The sequence below is a fragment of the Cynocephalus volans genome, chromosome 1 (genome assembly GCF_027409185.1).
Source record: "Cynocephalus volans isolate mCynVol1 chromosome 1, mCynVol1.pri, whole genome shotgun sequence".
NCBI lineage: Eukaryota > Metazoa > Chordata > Mammalia > Dermoptera > Cynocephalidae > Cynocephalus > Cynocephalus volans.
In genome coordinates, this window is record NC_084460.1 from 76,048,780 (window position 1) to 76,069,956 (window position 21,177).

The 21,177-nt window shown below is 39.6% G+C and overlaps 1 protein-coding gene across 3 annotated transcripts in view; it reads left to right on the forward strand.

Moving 5' to 3' along the window:
• The window catches only part of RNF13 (ring finger protein 13), a 152,497-nt gene that overhangs the window by 50,727 nt on the left and 80,593 nt on the right, over positions 1-21,177 (forward strand). For 2 of the 3 annotated variants that reach the window (XM_063076804.1, XM_063076812.1), the window contains one exon: positions 12,596-12,721. In XM_063076804.1, coding sequence (XP_062932874.1) covers positions 12,596-12,721 — 126 coding nt within the window. Of the gene's footprint in view, positions 1-12,595; positions 12,722-21,177 lie in introns of those variants that run through there. The other variant, XM_063076821.1, reaches the window with a different exon arrangement.

The window sequence follows — 21,177 nt, forward strand, 5'->3', positions numbered from 1 at the left end:
CTCTGAAACCATGAGGCTTCTTGTAAAAGAGAATGGGGGCGGGGAGGTGAGGAGGTGGACGGTGCCATTTTGTACTTGGGCTTGTCTAAAATGGCACTGGTTATGTTGCAGATCTATTATTCCTGCCTTTTAAGTATAGGAAAAAGGGTGGAGGTCTCATTCTTCTGAAGATACTTCCTGCTGGAGATGGGCAAAGATATGGAAAAAATAAAAGATTTATGTTGGCGGGTAAAACAATTAGGTGGTGCGGTATTGGTTTTGTGGGGAGGCTGTATTCCTCCAGGAAAGGGTCTCTGATACTGAGGGGCTGATATCCTCCTTGCAGGAACAATTCCGTGACCTTTTGGTTGGTGAAATCCTGTATACGTTCCTACAAGAAATTAGAGAAACACCAAAAGAGACAGGGACCAAAAAGTAGGATGAGTTCCAGCACAGTTAGGGGTCCTAGTAGGGGCATAAGCCAGGGTATCCAAGGGTTCAGTGAAATGGTTTAAGTTGTTTTGGGTCACCCCAGACTCATTTACATAAAAACAGCATTCCTTCCCCAAGAAGAGCATTCCTTCCCTTCTCGGCTATAAGGAAGTAAAGGGCCCTATGGTTCCATAAAGCGACTGTCGACCGTCGTGAATGAGGTGACCTGTCACAGGAGGGAGGAGATGCTATCTATGCTTAGTTCTTCTGAGAGCTTTTGATAGAATTGAGAAGCAGTAGCAGGGCCCGCTATGCCAGTTCCAGTTGCAGGAAGAATCCCTGCCCCAATTTAAAAGGTACAATTAGTGCCCTACGGGAGCAGGGACACTTCCTGGGGGGGGGGGGCTGAAGTTAGTCCCAGCCCCCTCTGTCTAGATGGTGATGTCACGGGCGAGCCAAACAAATATGCAAGAAATCGAGTTGGGGGCAGGCAACAGGATAGCGTAGTTTTACAAAGGAAATATATTCTGGTTTTACGGCATGGATGAAGAGGGGGTAAGTGAGTGGTAGCGTTTGGTGTTAGTAAGGCAGAGTATGGGCAGGCCCCGCACAACACTGATGGTCCCCACTGAGGTGAGATTAGGGGAAAGTGAAGAGACGTTTGTGGAAATGTTGCGGGCTGCATCAACAGGGAGGGGGGTGACCACAAAAAGTTTCTCGCAAAGTGGGAGACAGATGAGTTGCTTAGGGACCAGTCTGATTCTTTGAGGACTGCATCATCCCTGTGGACCTGGAACCTCCATGTTCCAGGTAAGGGGGAGCATTGAGGTAGGAGGAAAAACACAGGAAGGATGCAAAGGGTTAGGGAGCCAAAAGAATTTAAAGGGGACATTGCCACAGTGAAATTGCTAAGAAGCATCTTACTGATAGGAAGTAAAGAAGTGCCAGGAGAAATCTTCCTATAATGTTACAATCTTTTGGGGCAACTGCTGCCAAGCCAATCCTGTAGCAAGTACTAGAACAGATAGTAAAATAGTAGCTCTTGTGCGAAGTACGTGAAGCCAGCCTGCAAGAGTGAGAGGATAATTGCCAGGGGAAAGATCATCCTTCTTTTGGGATTGGGGGAAAAGCGAGGGTCCTGGAGATTTTCAGTTTTGTGGGTCCTAAAGTGGTTGAAGTGTGAGGAGATATTGGGTTGGGGGTTTAGTAGAGGAACCCCTCTGGCTTGGTGTTAACAGATTTTGGGGTAAAGTCTCAGATGCTAGTTTTACCAAGGATAAGTGATACCAAGGGGCCTTTCTTAGTACTTTTACTGCTGTGGGAGTGGTGAGAAGTACTGTAAAAGGTCCTTCCCAACATGGCGAGAGAGGCTTTGGGATTTGGGTTTTAATATACACTTGCTGTCCCTGGCTCAGTTTAAAGTCTGAGGGGTGGTGGGGAAAAGACGAGGTAATAGAAGGTTGGCCTGTTCCCTAAGACCCCTAATGAGCAAAAGAGTAGGGAGATACTGGCCTAAAGGCGATGAGCTGGAAGGGAGAGGTGTGAGAGTGAAGGGTCTACCATACATAAACTCAAAGGGGCTGAGGCCTGTGGGCTTGTGGGGGGCAGGGGGAAGCCCATAGGCGAGTGAGTGATTGGTGGGTAGGCCAAAACAAGGGATGTTTTCTGAGGTGAGAACATGCATTACTGGTGTCGCATCCTCCGAAGAGCAGGGAAAAGCCTCAAACCAACCTGAAAAGGTATCTACTGAGGTTAGAAGATAGCATGTCCTTTTGTGGGGAAGCATGTGAGTAAAGTCAATTTGCCAATCCTGGCCAGGAGTGTACCCTCTGGCCTGGTGGGTGGGAAAAGATTGGAGCAATGAATACGCAAAGGACAGTTTTGAGTGATTTGTTTTAGTAACTTAGCCATAAAGGCTGAGGAAAACGTAGTAGGCGTTCATAGCCTATATGAGCTGAATTATGGAAATCTAAAAGGATTTGCTCAGCTTGTGTGGTATGGAGGACGTAGTTACTGGAGAGAGTATACTAGTTGTCCTTTCTCTGTGCTCCCAACCATTGGAGGTGTTGTATTTCTTGGGGTTTGTATTGGGTTAAGGGCGTAGGGGCCACGAGAAGGACCTGAGCAGGAGAGGAAGAGTGGGGGCCTGGTGATTGAGCAGCCTGTTTTGTGGTTACATCCACCAGTTTGTTTCCCTGGGCTATGGGGTCATTGGAGGTTTGGTGTCCTCTGCAGTGTATAACCCCAGCCTCCTTTGGGAGTTGTGCAACCTCAATAGCTTGTGTTAGATTTACTATGGCATAACCCGCCTGGGGGGTGGGCGTGGAGGTTGTGCTCCCATCTATGAACTGTGTAATGGGATGTGGGGAGATGTGTGGAAAGGGATTGAGAAAGAGGTCTAAGGCCTCCTTGCAGTTGTGTTCTAAGGGTCATGAATGTTTTGGGATGAGAGTGGCTGGATTTTAAGGGATTTTAAAGGAGAACTGGACGTTTTCAATGAAAGTAAGGTTAATAAGTTGTAGGTGGGAAAGGGAGAAAATTGACTTGGCCTTATGGTTGAGAAGGTCTTGACTATTTGTTGTTTAAAAGTTAGTTTAGAGCTTTTTTATGCTAAAAGGGTGGTTGCTGCCAAGGCCTGTAAACAGGGGCCCATTCTCAAGCAGTGGTCTCTAGTTGTTTAGAGAGGTATGCAGCTGGGGAGAAAATATCTCCTGCCTTTTGTCCCAAAACCCCGACTGACAGTCCTTGGGTTTCAGTGACATATAGGATAAAAGGATGAGATAGGTTTGGAGGAGATAGAGCTGGGGCTGCAAGGAGAGCGGCTTTTAATTGCTGGAAGGGAGAATGCATGGGCTTTGTGGGATCCAAAGGAATGGCAGGATCCCCTTTGGCTGCCCCATAAAGTGGCTTTGCTAGCAGCCAAAGTTAGGAATCCATAGGTGAAGATATCCTGCAAGCCCCAGGAAAGAAAGGATTTCACCCTTTGTGGTAGGAGTAGGGAATTCAGAAATTAGACTCTTGAACTGAAGGAGAAGAAATTTGGGCCTTGTTGGGGGACACTTGATATCCCCTGGAGGCCAGGAAACTAAGGAGAGCAACAGTGTGGGCCTGTGAATCTTCATAAGAGGGGCTACAAAGGAGGAGGTCATTCACATATTGTATTAAAGTGCTAGAGGTTGGGGAGGAAGTTCAGATAAGTCTTGATCTAAGGCCTGGCTGGAAAAGTGGGGGCTATCCCAAAACCCCTGAGGTAGTACTATCCAGGTGAGTTGTTGGGAACGATGCGTGTCAGGATCAGTCCTGTACTAAACGGTATGAGCCGTTAGGCTTTATAACCAGAAGGATGGGTGTATTAAAAGGCAAGTGGGTAGGCCATGAGAGATGAGAAGAAAGGAGTTTGTGTATGACGAGTTTTAAGCCGATCAGGTGTTTGTTAGCTATAGGGTACTGTGGGACATCAGGGAACAAAGAGGGGTTCCACAATTTAACAAGAATAGGAGAATGGTGCATAGCAATGGAGGGAGAAGAAGCGTCCCATATTAGGGATTGACCTTGTCCGAGGGGAAGATGGAAGCCTCAGGGGCCAGGTCTGGGTGTGGCCTGTAACAGGAGTATTGTAGCTGGAGTTAAAGTGTTTAGGGTAAGAATAGCTTTGAATTTGAAAAGGATGTCCTGTCCCAGTAAGGGGGCTGGGCATTGAGGCATTATTAAAAATTTGTGTGTGAATTGGGTGTGTTGTAGGGTGTAGGAAAGGGGTTGAGTGATCCGTGGGCAGTGTTCTGATCCCATGACCCCTACTATTGTGATAGAGGATAGGGTTGTTGGTCCTGTATATTCAGGAAGGGTAGAGCAAATGGCCCCTGTATCAATGACAAAAGAGATTGGCTTACGTGCTATGAGGCGAGGTACCCTGGGCTCATGTGTGGTGATCTCTGTGGGGGCCTCAGGCCCTGGGCACCATCATTCCTCCTCCTGGGCAAAGCTGAGAAGCTCCGGTAGGGATGGCCATGAAGCCAAAGGCTGTAGGTTGGGGACTGGGACACTCCCTCTTTGGCCAGTGGCACAGTCAATTCCCCAGTGACCTGGCCGTTTGCAGTGGGGACAGGTTATGATAGGCCCGTGTCGAGTGGCCTGGTTGACCGCATTTGAAGCAGTTCCTGTGTGGGTTGCCTCTTAAGGCAGCCAGCTTTGGAGTATGTGAACCACGCATGGCATTAGCCAGGAGCTGGTATTTGGCCTGATCTCTTTTATAGTTTTTTTAAATATTAGGGGCTGATTGGATAATGAAATGAGAGTGTAAGAGGGCCATGCTTGCAGGACAGTTTGGATCTATACAAGTGTATTCACATGTAAAGCCTCAGAGAGGTGTATTTGGAACTCACTGGGATTTTCATTGGATCTCTGTGTGATTTCTCTAAACTTGTCATAATTGACTGACTTGTGAGTAGTCTTTTTGGAGGCTGTGAAGTAGGTGTGTGATCATGTTATCCCAGAGATCTCGATCCCCGTGGCCAGCCTGGTAGTTCCAATTTGGGTGTGTGCAAGGAACAGCAACAGTTCTCACAGGCCGCCTATTATTTTGAACAGATACCTGAGCCACCATCCAGACCTGTTCCCTGTACATGGACTCAGACAATTCCTTCTGTCCCAGCCACTTCACAGAAGGGTTATAAAAAGCCAGAGCTGAAGTGGGGTTGTTACCCGATGAAGGGGGAGAAGGGGGAGAAGGAGGAGTTGGGCTGAGGACAAGCATCTGGAGGCTGGGTGTGGGGAAGAGAGAGAAATGTGGAGGGCTGACGGATCAGGAGATTGATCCAAGTCTGGTAGGAGAGGTCGAGCATGAGCTAGGAGAATTTGAGACAGAGAACAGTTTTGACAGAGAGAAGAATGTGTTCAGAGATAGGAGAAGGCTCGAACAAGGAATCTCTACAGCTTTTGCCATTTCGGTGAGTGTCTAAATTGAGTGCCATCTTGTGACCACTGGGATCCATTGTAATGAGGCATTTGAGTTTTAATGTCTCCCCGGAGGCCTAGAAATTGGCCTGGAGATGGCCCAGAGGCATACAGCGCGGAGTACAGTAGAACATGAGACGTTTAGGTTTAATGTCTCCCTGGAGGCCAAGAAATTGGCCAGGAGACAGCCCAAGGGCATAGAGCATGGAGGTTTGGATTGTGAGGATCCCATGTAGAGGGTGAGAAAGGGCAGTCAGTCCTGGTAGAAGAAGAGTGCCAGCAAAGGGCGTCCCCTTTGGTGCCCACCTTCTTTTTGAGAGAAAAGCCACCAACCAGCTAGAGGAGCATCCTCCAATAGCTGGGGGGCACAGGTTCCCTCAGACAGGTGCCTGTGCTTTGTAGAGACCGGAGTCGTAGAGAGTAGTCGGGGGACCCATAGAAGTAGGCAGGACAGACCCACTGACTCACCCTGAATTAAGGGTGGTGTTGGGTGCGTTGGTCTGAAACGGCAAAAGTAGAGAGTCCTGGAGGCATCTGGTTTTGTCAGGTCTGGGAAGGGTGGCCGAGGGCCAATTACCCCAGGAGAGATGGGATCATCCACAATATTGGCCAGAACCCTTCCTGGGTTTTGGCACCATAATGAAAGAAAGTGAGCCGAGATGCTGGATACTGTTCAAGCTTTATTAAAGGAAGAAAATCCGCTGGGTTGTGCTTAAAAGTGGCAGGCAGCCCCGGGGCTGCCCTGAAAGTGGGGGACAGCAGCTAACATAGGGCATTGGGAGCTTGCTTATATTGTATGTTGGTGCCAAGAGCTGGGTGATGTAATTCCGGGCTGGGGATTGAGTTAGGTCATGGGAATGGAGAGTTCTGTGCAGGTGGAAATGCCAGAAGTTTCATTTTCTCTGAAACCATGAGGTTTCTTGTAAAAGAGAATGGTGGGGGAGGGGAGGGGAGGAGGTGGACAGTGCCATTTTGTACTTGGGCTTGTCTAAAGTGGCACTATTTATGTTGCAGATCTATTAGTTTCCTCTTCTTTTTTTCCAGTCTATTCAGATAAAAGTTGAGGTCATTGATTTTAGCCCTTTCCTCTTTTCTAATATAGGTATTTAGTGCTATAAATGTACCTGTAAGAGCTATTGTAGCTGTGTCTTACCAATTTTGGTAAGTTATGTTTTTATTTTATAATTTTTAGGACTAATTTGGTCCTCTTCTGAGGCCCTACTGAGGAACCTTCTGATGGCTCTACTGCATATTAGGAGGTTTTTCTACTCTTGTGGGCACATAAACTATTCCCACCCTTGTATGAGCTCCGAGGATTGTTCTGTTTATTCCTTTTTGATGGTTCTTTCTGTTATTTTGGTGGTTTCTTCACACACACGTGCAGATCACTGCTCAGCCAAGATTTGAGTGGACCTCTTTACATGTACCTGAAGCACCCTCTCTTTTTATGGCTCCCTCCTCTGCAATACGTTGCCTCACAGAGTCTAGCTGCCTTGGCTTCCCTGGACTCTGAACTTTGTCTGCCCAAATTGGTGAGGCTACCAGGTTCTGTTGGGTTCCCCTACCCTGTGCTGAGGCCTGGTATCTCTCCAGACAGTAAGCTGAGTTTCTTGTAGGGCTCATCTCATTTGTTTCCCTTTTCTCAGGAATCTGTCCTGCACTATTGTCCAGTGTTTGAAAACTGATGTTACATATCTTTTGGTTGGTTTTCTCTTTGTTTAAGGCAGTAAGATAAAACCAGCCTCTATTATTCCATCATGGCTGGAAGGTGGAGTTGAATTTAATAATTTAAATGCTAATTATCAAATCCTTTTAAAATAAATCACTCAAAAACTCATTTGAAGAAATTATTAAGATGGGTCATTTTAGAGCTGCATATCTAGACTCTATAAATCCTTATGCTTTTTAAATTTCTTTTTTAGTCTTGGTGTATTTTAAAAAAACTGTAATAGTCTAGGATTTTTTATTATTAAAGCTTTGACATTCTTAGAATATAAGTATCAGAAATAATGTTTTAAAAATTATGTAGTTGGTCTAAATTATATAATGCTGACTTTGTAAGAATTTAAATGTTTTAATTTATTAATAGGCTTATTTTTAAATAATTTCTTATAATTAACTTTTATTAAATCTAAAACCTAACTCATTGAGTAAAATATACAACCAAAAGAATCTATTTGGGAAAATTCTAGCAGCATCTGTATACAAAATGTATATGTATGTACAATACATATGTGTATATGTATATACAGTATGTATATACAAGATAACTTTAAGATGAATGATATTCAGTAACTGCTCTGAATAATGCCACACGTGTAATATCTAATTTGTGAAGGGATTTTTCTAAATCTTTTCTTCTATTCCAATTAAAGATTTAACTTTTAATTAGTATGTACCCTCAAATTTCTATCTTTTCAGTGCTCTCCTCAATGATGTGCAGAAAGACATGGGAGATATGGCTATCGAATTTGCAGATGGCATAAAGCTGGAATAGTTAATATACTATTTTTTTTCCTTGTGTCCTAAAAGATAGGTACTGACAAGAGGATTATAGCTTAGTAGCAACGTATGTCAAAAATTTATTGAAACAACTGTGATGTGTTTGCCAGAAACCTAATTCAGTTTTATAGTGCATCAATAGAAAAGTAATGTCTAGAATGAATTAAAGAGTGATAGTTCCTGTCTGTTGTTACATTGGTCAGATCAATTTAAAGTAGTATGTTCAGTTTTTGTCACCAAACTGAAACATAGTAAAATTTAAGAGCCAAGCCAGACACCACTTTTTCTGTTACTGCCTCCCATAGTTGGGATGAATTGCACCATGCTCTGTAGTTGTACTGTGCTGTTGTTTGTGCTCTATCTTATTGGGTCTGGTAGTTCTTAACAGATATAAATGACTTGGGTGGGGACTCAGTCTTACTCATCCATCCTGGTACTTTTACAGAACACTTGTGAAATGAGAGCAGTGTATTTAGAGCATAGCATTAAAGGGACTTACTATTATGAGTAATGGTTAAAGGATGTTTTAATACATAGGGGAAGGAAGACTGATCTCCAACTATTGTGGCAAGGGAATTAAATTTGCCCTCTGTGTGAAAGTTACTGGTAGATTTTGGAAGAATGATCTAAAAAAGAATTAGAGAAAATTGCAGTGGGTATTTTTAACATTCTAGAAAGTTAATGTAAGTAAGTTAATCTCTCTCATATCAGGAAAGCTTTAGCTGATAACAAAATCTGACCGATCACTTAAACAATTTACCTAACCTTTTTGAGACCTAGTTTCTTCAGCTGTATAATGGGGATAATAATAATAGTAGTTACTTCACATAGTTATTGCAAAAATTAACTGAATTAGTATGTTTAAAGGACACAGTGCCTGACACAAAGTACTGAGTGCCATGACTCAAATGGGAGATTTGTTAACTGCTTTCTATTACTGCAGTTATTAATTATTAATTCATAACTTTAGGTACTCACTAACAAAGCAGCATACCACTTTTCTCCATCACTTTCCATTTGTACTTTGTACACTCTTACTAAAAGAAAGATGTTTTGCTTCCTTGCTTTCACCTTTCTTGTTGACACTGTAACTGTATACACTCTTATTAATTTTTCTCATTATATAGTTTGCCATTCAATACAAGCTTAAGGGAAGGAAAGCCTAAGGCTGCAACAATCTTGTAAACAAAGTCACTTTATTGAATTATTTATTACCTCTTTATGACTTTAATAACCAGGGTAATTGATCAACAAAGTAATTGTTTCTATAAGATTTACATTGAAATAGTCCATAGTTCCACGTCTTCTGAAGTGTTAAAGCAAGATTATGTTTACTATGATTTTTATATTTAGATTATTTGACTATTCCAATTAAAAATTGGTAAACCAAATCACTTTGGAAAACTGCTTGGCAGTATTTATTAAAGCCTGATACCCTGTGATTTAGCTTAATATCCTATGATTCCACTTCTCTGTATGTATATATTTAATAGGTGTGTGTACATGTTTTCACAAAAAGACTTGTACTAGAATGTTTATAATAACAATATTTGTAATAGTCACAAACTAGAAATTACCCAAATGCTCATTAACAGTAGAATAAATAATGGTATATTTATACATTGAAATACGAAAGTACTTCAAAAATAGAATTAAAAGATAATACAAATCTTTCAGTGAACTTTCTGAAGTACCCTTGTAACTATATAGAAATGAAAATGAAAGATTTATGAAGTATATCTCAACAGCATGGATGTCCAAGAGTAGGGATGAATGTCACAAATACAGTACTGAGATGAAAAACTCTAAGAGAGCATTTACTGTACAGTATGGTTTTATTTACGTCAATTGTAAAATTAGGCAAAAGTGAATCTAAGCTGTTAGAAGTTCACGTAGCGCTATTGGGTATGGGGTTGAGGAAGACTGACTAGAAGAGAGAACGAAGCTTCTGGAGTGCTGTTAATGTTCTAGTTCCTGATACAGGTGTGTTCAGTTTGTGAAAACTCATCAAGCTGAAAATTATGTTTCGTGCCCTTTGCCTTATGGATATTAAAATCCTAAAAGTGTTTTTAAGAAAAGCAACCAATATGTATGTCCTAAACTTATTGCATCATACATTTAATTATATGTTTGATAATACTGAGATGCCAGTCTGCATGCACTTCTATTTTCCAACATCTCTCTTTAATTATCAGAGGATTACAACAATAAGGAAAGGTGAGCATCCAGGTTCTGAATCTAGGCATTGGTAGTTTTCTTAGGCCTCCTACATATTAGCATAAAGTGTCGGAAGATAGGGATGAAGTGGATCCTAGATTGCAGAGTCCTTTTAATCAGAAGGGACTGGTGCAGTGGGGTGACACTAAGCATGTAGAACTGGCTTCAGGTGACACATTCTTGGCCACTCTTATTTAAGGGACCAGAGAGTTCTGCCAAATTAATTGGCATAGTTCATTATGCTATCTGGTACACTTTGTGGACAAAATAAAGTAAATTTGTACTTAGTTTTAAATGATTCACATCCGAAGGAAGAATAGGAATTAGTAAGCTATTTTATTAGCAAGTTGTTCTTTTTAACATAATCTACAGGAAAGATAATATTTAATACTTTAAGTCCTATTTTTTAGAAAAGGCTTCAATTTTCCATTAAGGCAAGAAGATGTTTTTTTGACTTTTAGCTTATGTATATTTGATTTTCATACATTTTGTTAAGTTTAATATGTGCTTGTTATAACAGATTCAACCATACAGAAATGATTAAAAAGCAAAAATCCTTTTCCGGTTTCACTTGTAGACCTTTTTTTTCTGTCTGTACTTACCATATTTAATTGATTCTATGGTACATTTAATCATCGCACATGTTAACATCTCTGAAATTGGGATGTCTTTCAAATGCTATATGGGTTGAGTTTTAATTGTTACTGGAAGCATGTTGAAAAAGATTTACTGCACTATGTGATTTGGCATTAAAGCAAAAAGTTAATGTGTGCCAAAAGGCACAGAAAAGAGAGCAGTGTGTAAATTTAATACGAGTAAGGAAATATTCATTGTTGGAAGGATAACCACAGTTCTGTTTCCCTGCAAAGCAAAAAGCAAGTGCTTTATTAAACCAAGAAAATGAGCTATTCTATGAGTAAATGAAGGAGTGATGCATTTTATTCCCAAAAAGTGTGCAAAAGGTTTTGTAGGGAAAGTGAAGGAATATGGTCAAGGCCCCTCAGATGTTCAGAATCTTGCCAAGCACTTGATGTAAATATGCATTTGCGCCCAGGTGTTTTGGTTATTGTCTAATGTAATTCTGCATGTACACCCAGATGTCCTGGCTTATGGACTTAAGTGGCTCTGATCCATAGGGTCCCCTGCCCCTGGGATGCCCCTGGAATTGGAAGTGGGGGGAGGGGAGGCCGCTACTGTTGCTGCAAGCTATTGCTGCCAGTGCCCCCTAGACCCTCCGAGAGGCCACTGCCACCACTGCTGCTGCTGCTGCTGCTGCTGAGGACTGAGCTCATGTTGTCTGCCAGTGGCTCCCAGGATCTTTCCCAATTACCTAGCGTGGACCTGCATGGTAGGGGTCTATGACCCAGCCTGGCATGTGAGGGGTCTGGGACCCAGTCTGTACAATGGGTTTGAAGGGTATGAGCCCTAGCCCTGACAGTGCAAATTGAAATAGTATAACTAAAATAATGAAACGTTTTGGCTTTAGTTATACAATAGTCACTAGCAATACAATTGGCTACAATGGCAGGAATCCAACAGTAGCCCTAACCAGACAATGAGCGTAGCTATTGCTGTAACTATACAGCTTTCCCCATCACAAGCCAGGCAAATGCAATTTAAGGCAGGAGAAATTGTCAAACCCTGAAGAATAGATGATGTGACCAATTCGAGCACCAATCCGAACTATTGTAAAAGCATTGTTTTATGGCTTTATTTGTTCATTTCTTCTTATAAATGACTTTGATCATCTTTTTAATGTTTGTTCTTTATTTTTTTTTACATATGTGAGGTAGTCATTTGGTTTTTCTATTTTAATCTGTTAACATAACACTTTATATTAATACTTTTTTGATGTCAAACCATCCTGCATTCTTGGGGCAGCAACTTGCTGTTTTCTTTTTAAATTTGTTATTATCTTGTGGACATGTTTTCAATTTAGTATATATAGATCTACCTCATTTTTTAATGGCTGCATTATTTTTCTATTTTGTGAATATACTATATATTTTTTAAAGACTGCCTTATTGATGTTCATGAATGATTTCAGTTTTTGATATTAAAAACAATGTAGCAGCGAACATCTTTCTACATATACCTCTATATACTCAGGGTAGTATTTCTGTAGTAAATTCCTAGAATTTGTTTATGTGCATTTTCATAGTTTGATAACATGAAAGAAAAATTTAATTTTAAAAAAGTATTTGCTTGGTTTAGAAATGTCAAATACTGATGGAAAATATACCAACACATTAACAGTGGTTGTCTTTGGAGTGATTAGCTTATGCTTGATTTTTTAAAAAAACTTAGTAAGAAAGATGGAACTTATTTTAAAAAATTAAATGCTTATGAAACCAATAAAGCTTTAGAAGTTGTAGGATTGTGAGCAATTATAGTTGCCAGATAATACATCTAGCATAATGCAAAACATGAAACAAATTAAAGGGATGTTTGTAGAAGTAAGTTGATTGATTCATGGAGTGAAACAGATAACTTATTACCATTTCTTTTTCAGGGTTTTTTGATTAACTCAAAACCAGAGAATGCCTGTGAACCCATAGTGCCTCCACCACTAAAAGACAATTCATCTGGCACTTTCATCGTGTTAATTAGAAGACTTGATTGCAATTTTGATATAAAGGTACTGTCTTCCTTTTTCATTTTGTTTATTGTTTGTTTAGATTTAAATTTAAATTCACTCTTATTTCAGAAAATATTTAAGGCAGTTTGCAGAATTATTCAGATTATTATTGTTTTGGTTATATATATTTTATTCATTAATTTTCTTTTTACATTCTATGATGTTCTGGAGCAGTTGGGGGGAGCAGAAGAGGGGACAGGGGAAGGAAATAGGGTGGGAGAAGGAGAAAGGAGGAGGGGCAGGGTTGAGGCCTGTGGTACACCCCTCATTCCTGCAGGGGAGATTAGGGTGCTCCCAGTGGTGTCTTGGTCATTACTGAGCTGGTTGTGGGTGTTGGGAGGGTGTGGCCGAGGCCTTTGCCTCCCCACCCCGCCTACCCCCCCCCACCCCCCCCACCCCCCCCCCACCCCCCCCCCCCCCCGGCTTGGGAGAGCCTGGGGCGCTTCCTGTGGCAGCTCAGTGATCATCACTGGGCTGGTTGTGGGTGTTGGGGGCATGGCTGAGGCCCCCAGTCCTCCCTGCTCCCTGGCTTGGTAGCCCAGGGGATTTCCAGTCCTAGGTTTTATAGGTGTTCTTTGGTGATGTGAGACCTTTGTTAGTTAATATCAAACTTTATCTCTGGTCTGTGGGTATTTTTTTCTTCTAGTTCTGTGTTGGATTATTTGCTGTTCCTACCACTTCAGTTCTGCACTGGAACTAATTTGTTGTCCTTTGCTTACTTCTAAAATGGGGGAATTTCCTATGGAACTTACTTCTAAATGGGGGACCAGCACTTGAGCTCTGTGGTTGAGCTAAATTTCTGCTTTGCTGCTGATTCCCTGGGGAAGGTTTTTTTGTGTGTGTGCAGTTCAGGTTGACTTTATAGGTACATCTGGTGAGATTCGATCCACCTGGGTTGTGTGGAAACTCTGGTCTGTGCCTGAGTCTTTTCAGCAAACTGCACCCCCTGCAGTTCTGTATTCCTGACCAGTCTACACTGAGTGGGCCTGTGCTGATTGTGGGGCAGATCAGCTGTCATTGGTGTGCTCCAGTGCTCTCCTGGTGGGCCTGTCTCCCCTACCACCCACACTCCAAACACTTCCCATGGGACAGTCTGTGCACCGGTCCCTTGCAATGACTCACCAGCCTCTGAGTGGCTCCTCACTCCTGTGTGGGTCCACAGGAACCCTATTACTAGTCTTGTTGTCCTGGAGGCCACCAAGGCCCTCTTCTCCCCTGCAGCCTCCAAGCAACTCCATCCGAAGTACACAGCAATGGCTTTCGCCTGCTCCTGCTCTGTGCGTTCACGAGGGCCAGCCTTGAAGCGTCTGGGGGTTTAACGGTTGGAACAGTTCTTTCTTTCACCGTGGCTTCTCCCACCTTCATGCACTCTGTAGGTCTCTTCTCCTCTTCCCCTGCGCTCTAGTGGCCTCAGCTTAGCTGTTGTTGCTTTTTAATAGTTGTAAATTGGTTGATTTGTGGGAGAGAGTGACACTGAGGACCATCTATTCTGCCATCTTGACTGGAAGTCCCCAGAATTATTCAGATTAAAAAAGAAAAGAATGAGAACAAGGAAAATGAGAAGAAGATGGTGAAGGCAAGAAAGACAGGAGCAGGTTTACTTAAGTCATACATTTGCCACAAAATTTACTGTAAGCTTTTAGCAAAGAGGAAGACCCATCAGTTTCATGATTCACAGTTTTAGTAATTTTGCAAATTAACAAGTTGACTGTGATACAAATAACTACTATTAGTTCTAAGAATTTTCAGGTGTTTGTTGGGCATCTTGTACTGTGGGTTTAATAGTGGAATCTTACTTGATCTAATCTAGGAATGGAAACTTAACTTCAACCTTTACTTTTATCCCTTGGCCCTTCCAATATCAATACAACACCTTCAACCTTCATCTATACCTCTGTCTACACTGACACTGAGAATTCCTTTTTGAAGTAAGTTGACTCTGCCCCTGTATAAAGTTTATCTCCCTGAAGTGGGTTAAGCTGGCATTTCAGAGAGTAAAATAAAGTTTGCCATAGGACCTCCTTAACCATATATCACCAGTGCTGCTCTAAAGGTATGGTTTTTCAAGTCTGTTTTTGGTGTTGGCAGAAGAGCCTCATTGAGGCCTGTATAAAACAAGCTTTGATGTTACCTTTACTGCACTACTCAGAGCTGAGTGTCGAATAGTGTCTTGCATATATCTCACACAGTAGACATGGGATATTATTTCAAGTACTTTCCATAGCTTGATCTTAAATGATTTGTCTGTTCATTAGGAGAGACTTTACTGACTCCTACTGTCCGTGCATTTTGTCTCTGCTCCTTTCATTATATGGAAGAAATGACACCTTGTTAAAGGAATAAAATAGTGAATGTAAGGGGGTTTGAAAACGTAGAGCACTTTGTTAATGATAGGTATCATTACTATTGTATATTAGTTCCAAATTTAGACTCTCAATTGCCTTTAAATGGGAAATAAATTAGAGCTTGAAATCAAATGTAGATTTCCAGCTTCTCAGAGTTGTTTTTGTAGTTTGAATTTAAACCGTTTTAAGATTTGATCCAGAACGAAAGTATGGTAATTATAGATTGTGCCAACCAAAATGAAATATTTTTGTAATATTTCATTAATTTCTTGCTGCTAATAAATTAAAAGTAATCTAATTATGTTGATTCCAAGCTTTACTGCACCACCGTGCTGTATAATTCTGACTCAGTACAGTCTTTGGTAACTAGAATGCTTTTTTTGCTGTTGTTATAACTTTCTTTTTTAGGTGGACATGGGTGGTGGTTCACTTTGAAAGTCAGGGAAATACTGTCATTGAATATTTATTTTTGAGCATGAAAACATCTCAGGAGTGAATAGGAAGGTGTGTTGGCTGTTGTTGCTTTGTGTTGCTTTGCCCCCCACAGATTTGTCACCCCACTTCCACAAAGGATTACTCAAAGCCCATCTCTTCTGAGCAGTGAGAAGCCCCGAAGTGGTTAATCTCCCGCTGGAACCCTCAAGTGAGAGGGATTCCTTCCTTGGGAAATTAATGCCAAATTGGGGTTCTCTTCCTGCATTTATTTTCCAGACCAGGAAGTTACAGAAAGAGACACAGGTGGGGTTATAGTTTAACAGTATAGGCTGATAACTTTCAGTGAAACAAGCCAGATGACATTCCAGTAAGGCAATTAAGTGGTCCTATCAACAACAGTTTGATCTTAGCAAACATTCCTTCTTAACAGCAATTCTCAGTATCTTTACACAACAATCAGTTACTAGTCTGTCTTTTGAGCTAGCAACCTGTTGTGCCACAATCCTTATCTTGCAACAGAGACTTATAGCCTGAGGGAAATTTCCAGTCCTCTGCAAGGTCAATATTTGAAACTGCAAGGCTTTGGAAAACCAGGCCCTGTGAAGTACATATGCTTTTTAGTATATTCCACAGGCTGTCCTATCCCTCATCACGAGTCTGAGTACTTCTGATGATGGAGTTCTGTGATTTAGCCATTACTCCAGCTCATCTCTTTTCACCTCCTGCCTTGAATTTTGTGCTGCAGCTATGCCACCTACTTGCAGTGTCTTAGCTTGCTGTGCCATGCTGACCACATCTTTGTGCGTTTACACATACTGTTTTCTCTGTCTAAGATGATGAAGACCAAAGGCCAGCTGATGAAGCCTTACTTTTCTTTCTACCCTTCTCTGGCAGAACACATCATTCTAGCTCAATGTACTGCCAAAAGTTTATTAAATCAAACTATGTTATAGTAAGCCTTCTGCTTATATGTATAATGCATTCTTTAAAAACATACACATTTAAAACCAGGTAAAAAAAAGTTTAAATTGAGCCATTATCATGTAAAAAGGAAAATGTTATAAAATTTCTCATTGTTCTTCACCATGTAGGCACAGTCTTAATGGATAAAGTTCTAGTCTTTGTTAACTGTATACAACGTTATATATACACATATATCAACGAGTATATTTTGGCCATTTAAGGCTAAAGAGTCCTTATGTCATTCCTAATGATTTCTGTCTTTTTCTCAGTTGTATTAAATTTATGGGACAGCAGTTTACAGGGGAGACACTGCCTATAATCAAGGTCTAGAGATATGCTGTGTACATTTGAATCCTATCTTTATCATTTACTAGCAGTGTGATCTTGAGCAAGTTAACTTCTGTGTGCCTCAGTTTCTTTATTTGTGAAATAGGAATTATAGTGTTCCCTACATCATAGGATTGTTGTGAGGATCATGTAAAATAAGCAGTGTTAGATGCCTATCAAACAGTGCCTTGCACACAAGGAAGGAGGCAGTAGGTGTTAGCTGTTGATGTTTTGTGTTTTTACCATTGGAATTCAATAGAGTAAGGGGAATGATGTCAGAGATGCTGATTCTTCAAAATTAAATTGTAAGTCACACTGTGACATAGATATTCAGTGTCAGATGATGTGTAAAATTTCTAATTTGGCTTACAACGGACAGGTTAGTCATGCCACTGTGTAATGTATAAAATATGTTTCATAGTTCATGAGAGTAAGAATTATGGATCACTTTTCAAGGTAGTGTGAATGGGTAAGGATAAAATCATCATGGTTACTGGAAAAAAAACTGGAATCTTATCCCAAAGAGAATTTTCTTTCTTGGGTGGTTACTGGTGGATAAGCTATTAGCTTCATTAGCTATAATCTTCAGATCAGAAATCTCTTACTGTATTTTCTAAGCTTCCAAATTGATGATTATATACAGTTTTGTATTAAGTATGCTATAGAATCTAATCATTTGCAATGTATGTGCAGTACTTTTTTTCATAATTGCAAATAAATATCTGCAGCTAATCAATAGTGGTTCATTCATGTGAATCCACAATTTTGTATGAATGCATTGGCTTAAGAAATAGTTAGAAAAATGGCTTATTTTGTTATTCCTTATGTAGCTCAGTGGGACCAAGTTCTGAGGAAAGCTTAGTTCAGCACCATACATAATGCTACAGTTGATGATAGTTGCAAGGTTATTTTCTTGGCATGTTCTCTACTGAAAGTGACATCCAGATGATCTCAGACAAATGAGAACTGGCTTTATATTCCAAAGTTTTCCTTGGAGAAAGGAACCCTTTCTATTGTAGACAGTGAAAAGAAAAGAAACGAGTAAAATTTTATGAAGATATCTTAGATGATTAAATGTGGTGGGTGTTTCAAGATATACTTTTTGTAGCTCTTCAGATTTTTTTTGAAGATAAATATTTATTGTGGTGTAATTAAAGAAACCTATATTTTTCTTATTTCTTCCTTAAAACTAAATGATGAAGTAGCATTTGTGTGCCACAATAAAGGAAATGGCAGATTTTCTTCATACGAACCATCCCAAATGATTTGTGACTTAGATATAGCCATCATGACAGCAGAGATGCAATGAAGAATTCTTGGAGGGTAGGGAATTGCATTCTAAATAAAGACAGCACTGCTTTATTTTTTGTCTCCTGTTGAGAGAAGTACATTTGAACCTTTTAATCTATCTTGCCCTGAAGAAAGGTGGCAAAACCCAAACTCAAAATTAGTATGTGGAATATCCAAAAAGCCAGTAAGAGAAACTATTGATTACATGTCAGCTACTTGTCCCAAAAACAATCACTTATACTCACACTGACAAAAGACTGTATCCTTGGAAAAATACATCTCTTTAGAGGAAAAGCAAAACAATGTTGTTTTGTTTGTCTTTTATACAATGCTATTCTTTACTGTGACAAAATATAATCAGTTAGATATGTTAGTTTTGGGTCAGCATTTGAGGTTAAAAAACATTGTTGGCTCTTTGATAAATCAATGAAGGCTATATTAAGTCCTTTAATTAGAAAACTGACTTTGAAGCATTCTAAGGGAGAGATTTCTCAAAAGGCTTGAATAGGCATCCCAGTAGGATATATGACATTTTAAAAAAATTTGTAACAATACACAGTTATTGAGAGAACATTAAAATAATAATTTAAAACAGGACTTTTCAGAACTACACAACTTTCTGTGTTTATAACTAAATAAAGATTAGTTATAAAAAATCTTTCCATTGTCATTGCAGTCCAAGATAATTCCACCATAAGGTTATAATGGTAAGTCAACAATTTCTTCAAGTAGTCAAATTACTGTATTTTTAAAAATTTTATCAATATACAATGTAGTTGATTTTCATGTCCCTTTTGCTGATTCCTCCCTCCCCCCTCACTCTCCCTGCTCCCACCCATCAATATCATATCTGTTCACATGTCTTAACAAGTTCAAGGAATTGTGATTGTTGTCTTCTTCCACACCCCCCGTTTGTCTATTTATTTATTTATTTTTAGCTCCCACAAATAAGTGAGAACATGTGGTATTTCTCTTTCTGTGCCTGGCTTATTTCACTTAATATAATTTTTTCTAAGTCCATCCATGTTGCTGCGAATGGTAGTATTTCATTCTTTTTCAATTTACTGTATTTTCACTGGACATTAGGGAAGCTTGCTACACAGAAATGGTGCAGTGTGTATACTTTATTCAACAGTGTATGCTGAATTTTATTATCATCTTATATACTAATGATTATTTTTGAAAAATGCAGCTATAATGCCATCTCGGACAATTATTAAGAAGGCCTTCTGTATTCCCCTTCCCCTGCCCTCCCGCCTTTTTTTTTTGTTTCATACATGGAGGTGTATTTGAATTGTAGAATAGGAATATGTTGGTACTCTTCAGAGCTATTTTCTGCTTAAATGAGGCTTTTACAAAACTTAGCTGGGGTACAAATCCCTATTTGACTAAACTTCTGCCTCTCTTCTGAAGTCTGATCTGTACTTTGCCCCTCCTCCCACCTTAACCTTGAAGAATTTACAAGTCCCTACATGTGCTGAGCAGTTTTTCCCCTCTGTCGTGGTTTCTATCACATCCTCTGTCTGGAATGTCTTCCTTCTACTTGTCTGCCTGGCAAATTGGACTTTATTTTAGATCTAAAATGAAGTGTCTCTTGTCTGAAACCTTTCCTGATTTCCTCCAAGATAGAATTGATTACTTCTTTAATATATGACTTCATCCCATGTCAGGTTCTATAAACTCTATGAGGAAAAGGATCATGTTTTAGATTTTGTAGTTCTAGTGCCTAATACTTTGTGTGGCACTTGGTATGATTAATAAATATTTGCAGGATGAACTATTTTAAAAAAACCTAATAGCTTACAATAAAATTTAAATAGGTTAGGAAATAAACAGTATCATTAGATCTTTCTTTTGGCTTCATGTTCATTTCACTTTATGCTCTTGGAAGTATTTCTAAATTTAGGTATTTATATATACCACAAACATTTTTCTGTAAGTACAAATGTTTTCTGAGAATTTAAAAAATTACCATAAACATTTTCTGGATTATTTGGATGACCACATCATAATAAGTATTTTCTTGTGAGATTTTGTTATAAAATAGTCCTCCAAAAAAAAAAAAAACCAGTCCTCCAGTTTTCCTTTTTAGGTTTATCTTTCATTATTTTCCTTCAAGCCACCTAGGTAACACACATTTCTTCATATTTCCAGAACATGCTCTGCACTTCTGTTTCAGTAGTACTAGGCAAGTAGATATGACCTTGAGTAGAAACTAAACTCTGCAAATTATGTGAAAGTGATTTAATGTCCTTATTTAATTTTTCCTATTTCCTATGTTTCTACAAAGTGATTTATAACGTTTGTTATTAATCTACTTCAGAATCCTGTTTAAAAGATTCCACTAAAGGAACATGTTCAGGGATACTTGATGTATGGAAATATTTCTGCCCATATATGTTTCAATCAAACAGCTTTGTGCTACTAGTTTATTAATTCATTCATTTATTCCTTTCTTCTACCCTTTAGTTGGTAAACATACCTGCATTTTAATGATTAGATTCTTTTATACACACATTTATTCAATATTAAAATAACAAAGCAAAATTGGCTTCTTTTACCAGGAAAGTAGTATTCAGTGAAAGAAGAAAAGCCAAAAAATATTAAATTACATGTGCTTTACACTAACTTAATGAAGCAGTGTAATGCCAGTAACTTTATTTACATATCTTTTCCTTACACGTTCTTTTGCTTCAAAATTTTTACATGGGTTTCATTTTGTCATACACGTCAAAATTCTAGACCATATACTTTTCGTGAAACTTACTACTTTATTTTGGACCCAACCAATGAAATATATTAAAATCAAGATATTCAAACTACTCAGATATACTATATATGAAGAATATCTAGGTATAGGAGGAAAGACGGGATCTAGAGAGGGAGGGAAAGATGTCACTGAATTATTAATGACAGTAAAAATGTCGTTAGGAGTCAAATACTCTATTCTGAGGAGTAGTTCTTCCCAACACGGTCTACAGTGATCCTAAAATAATGTGCAGGAAAGAATAGTGTTTGAACAGGATTTAATATTGTTGGAATGGGAACCACTTGTCACAGTTCTGGATCTTATTTCAACAGTTGATTTTTCCCATC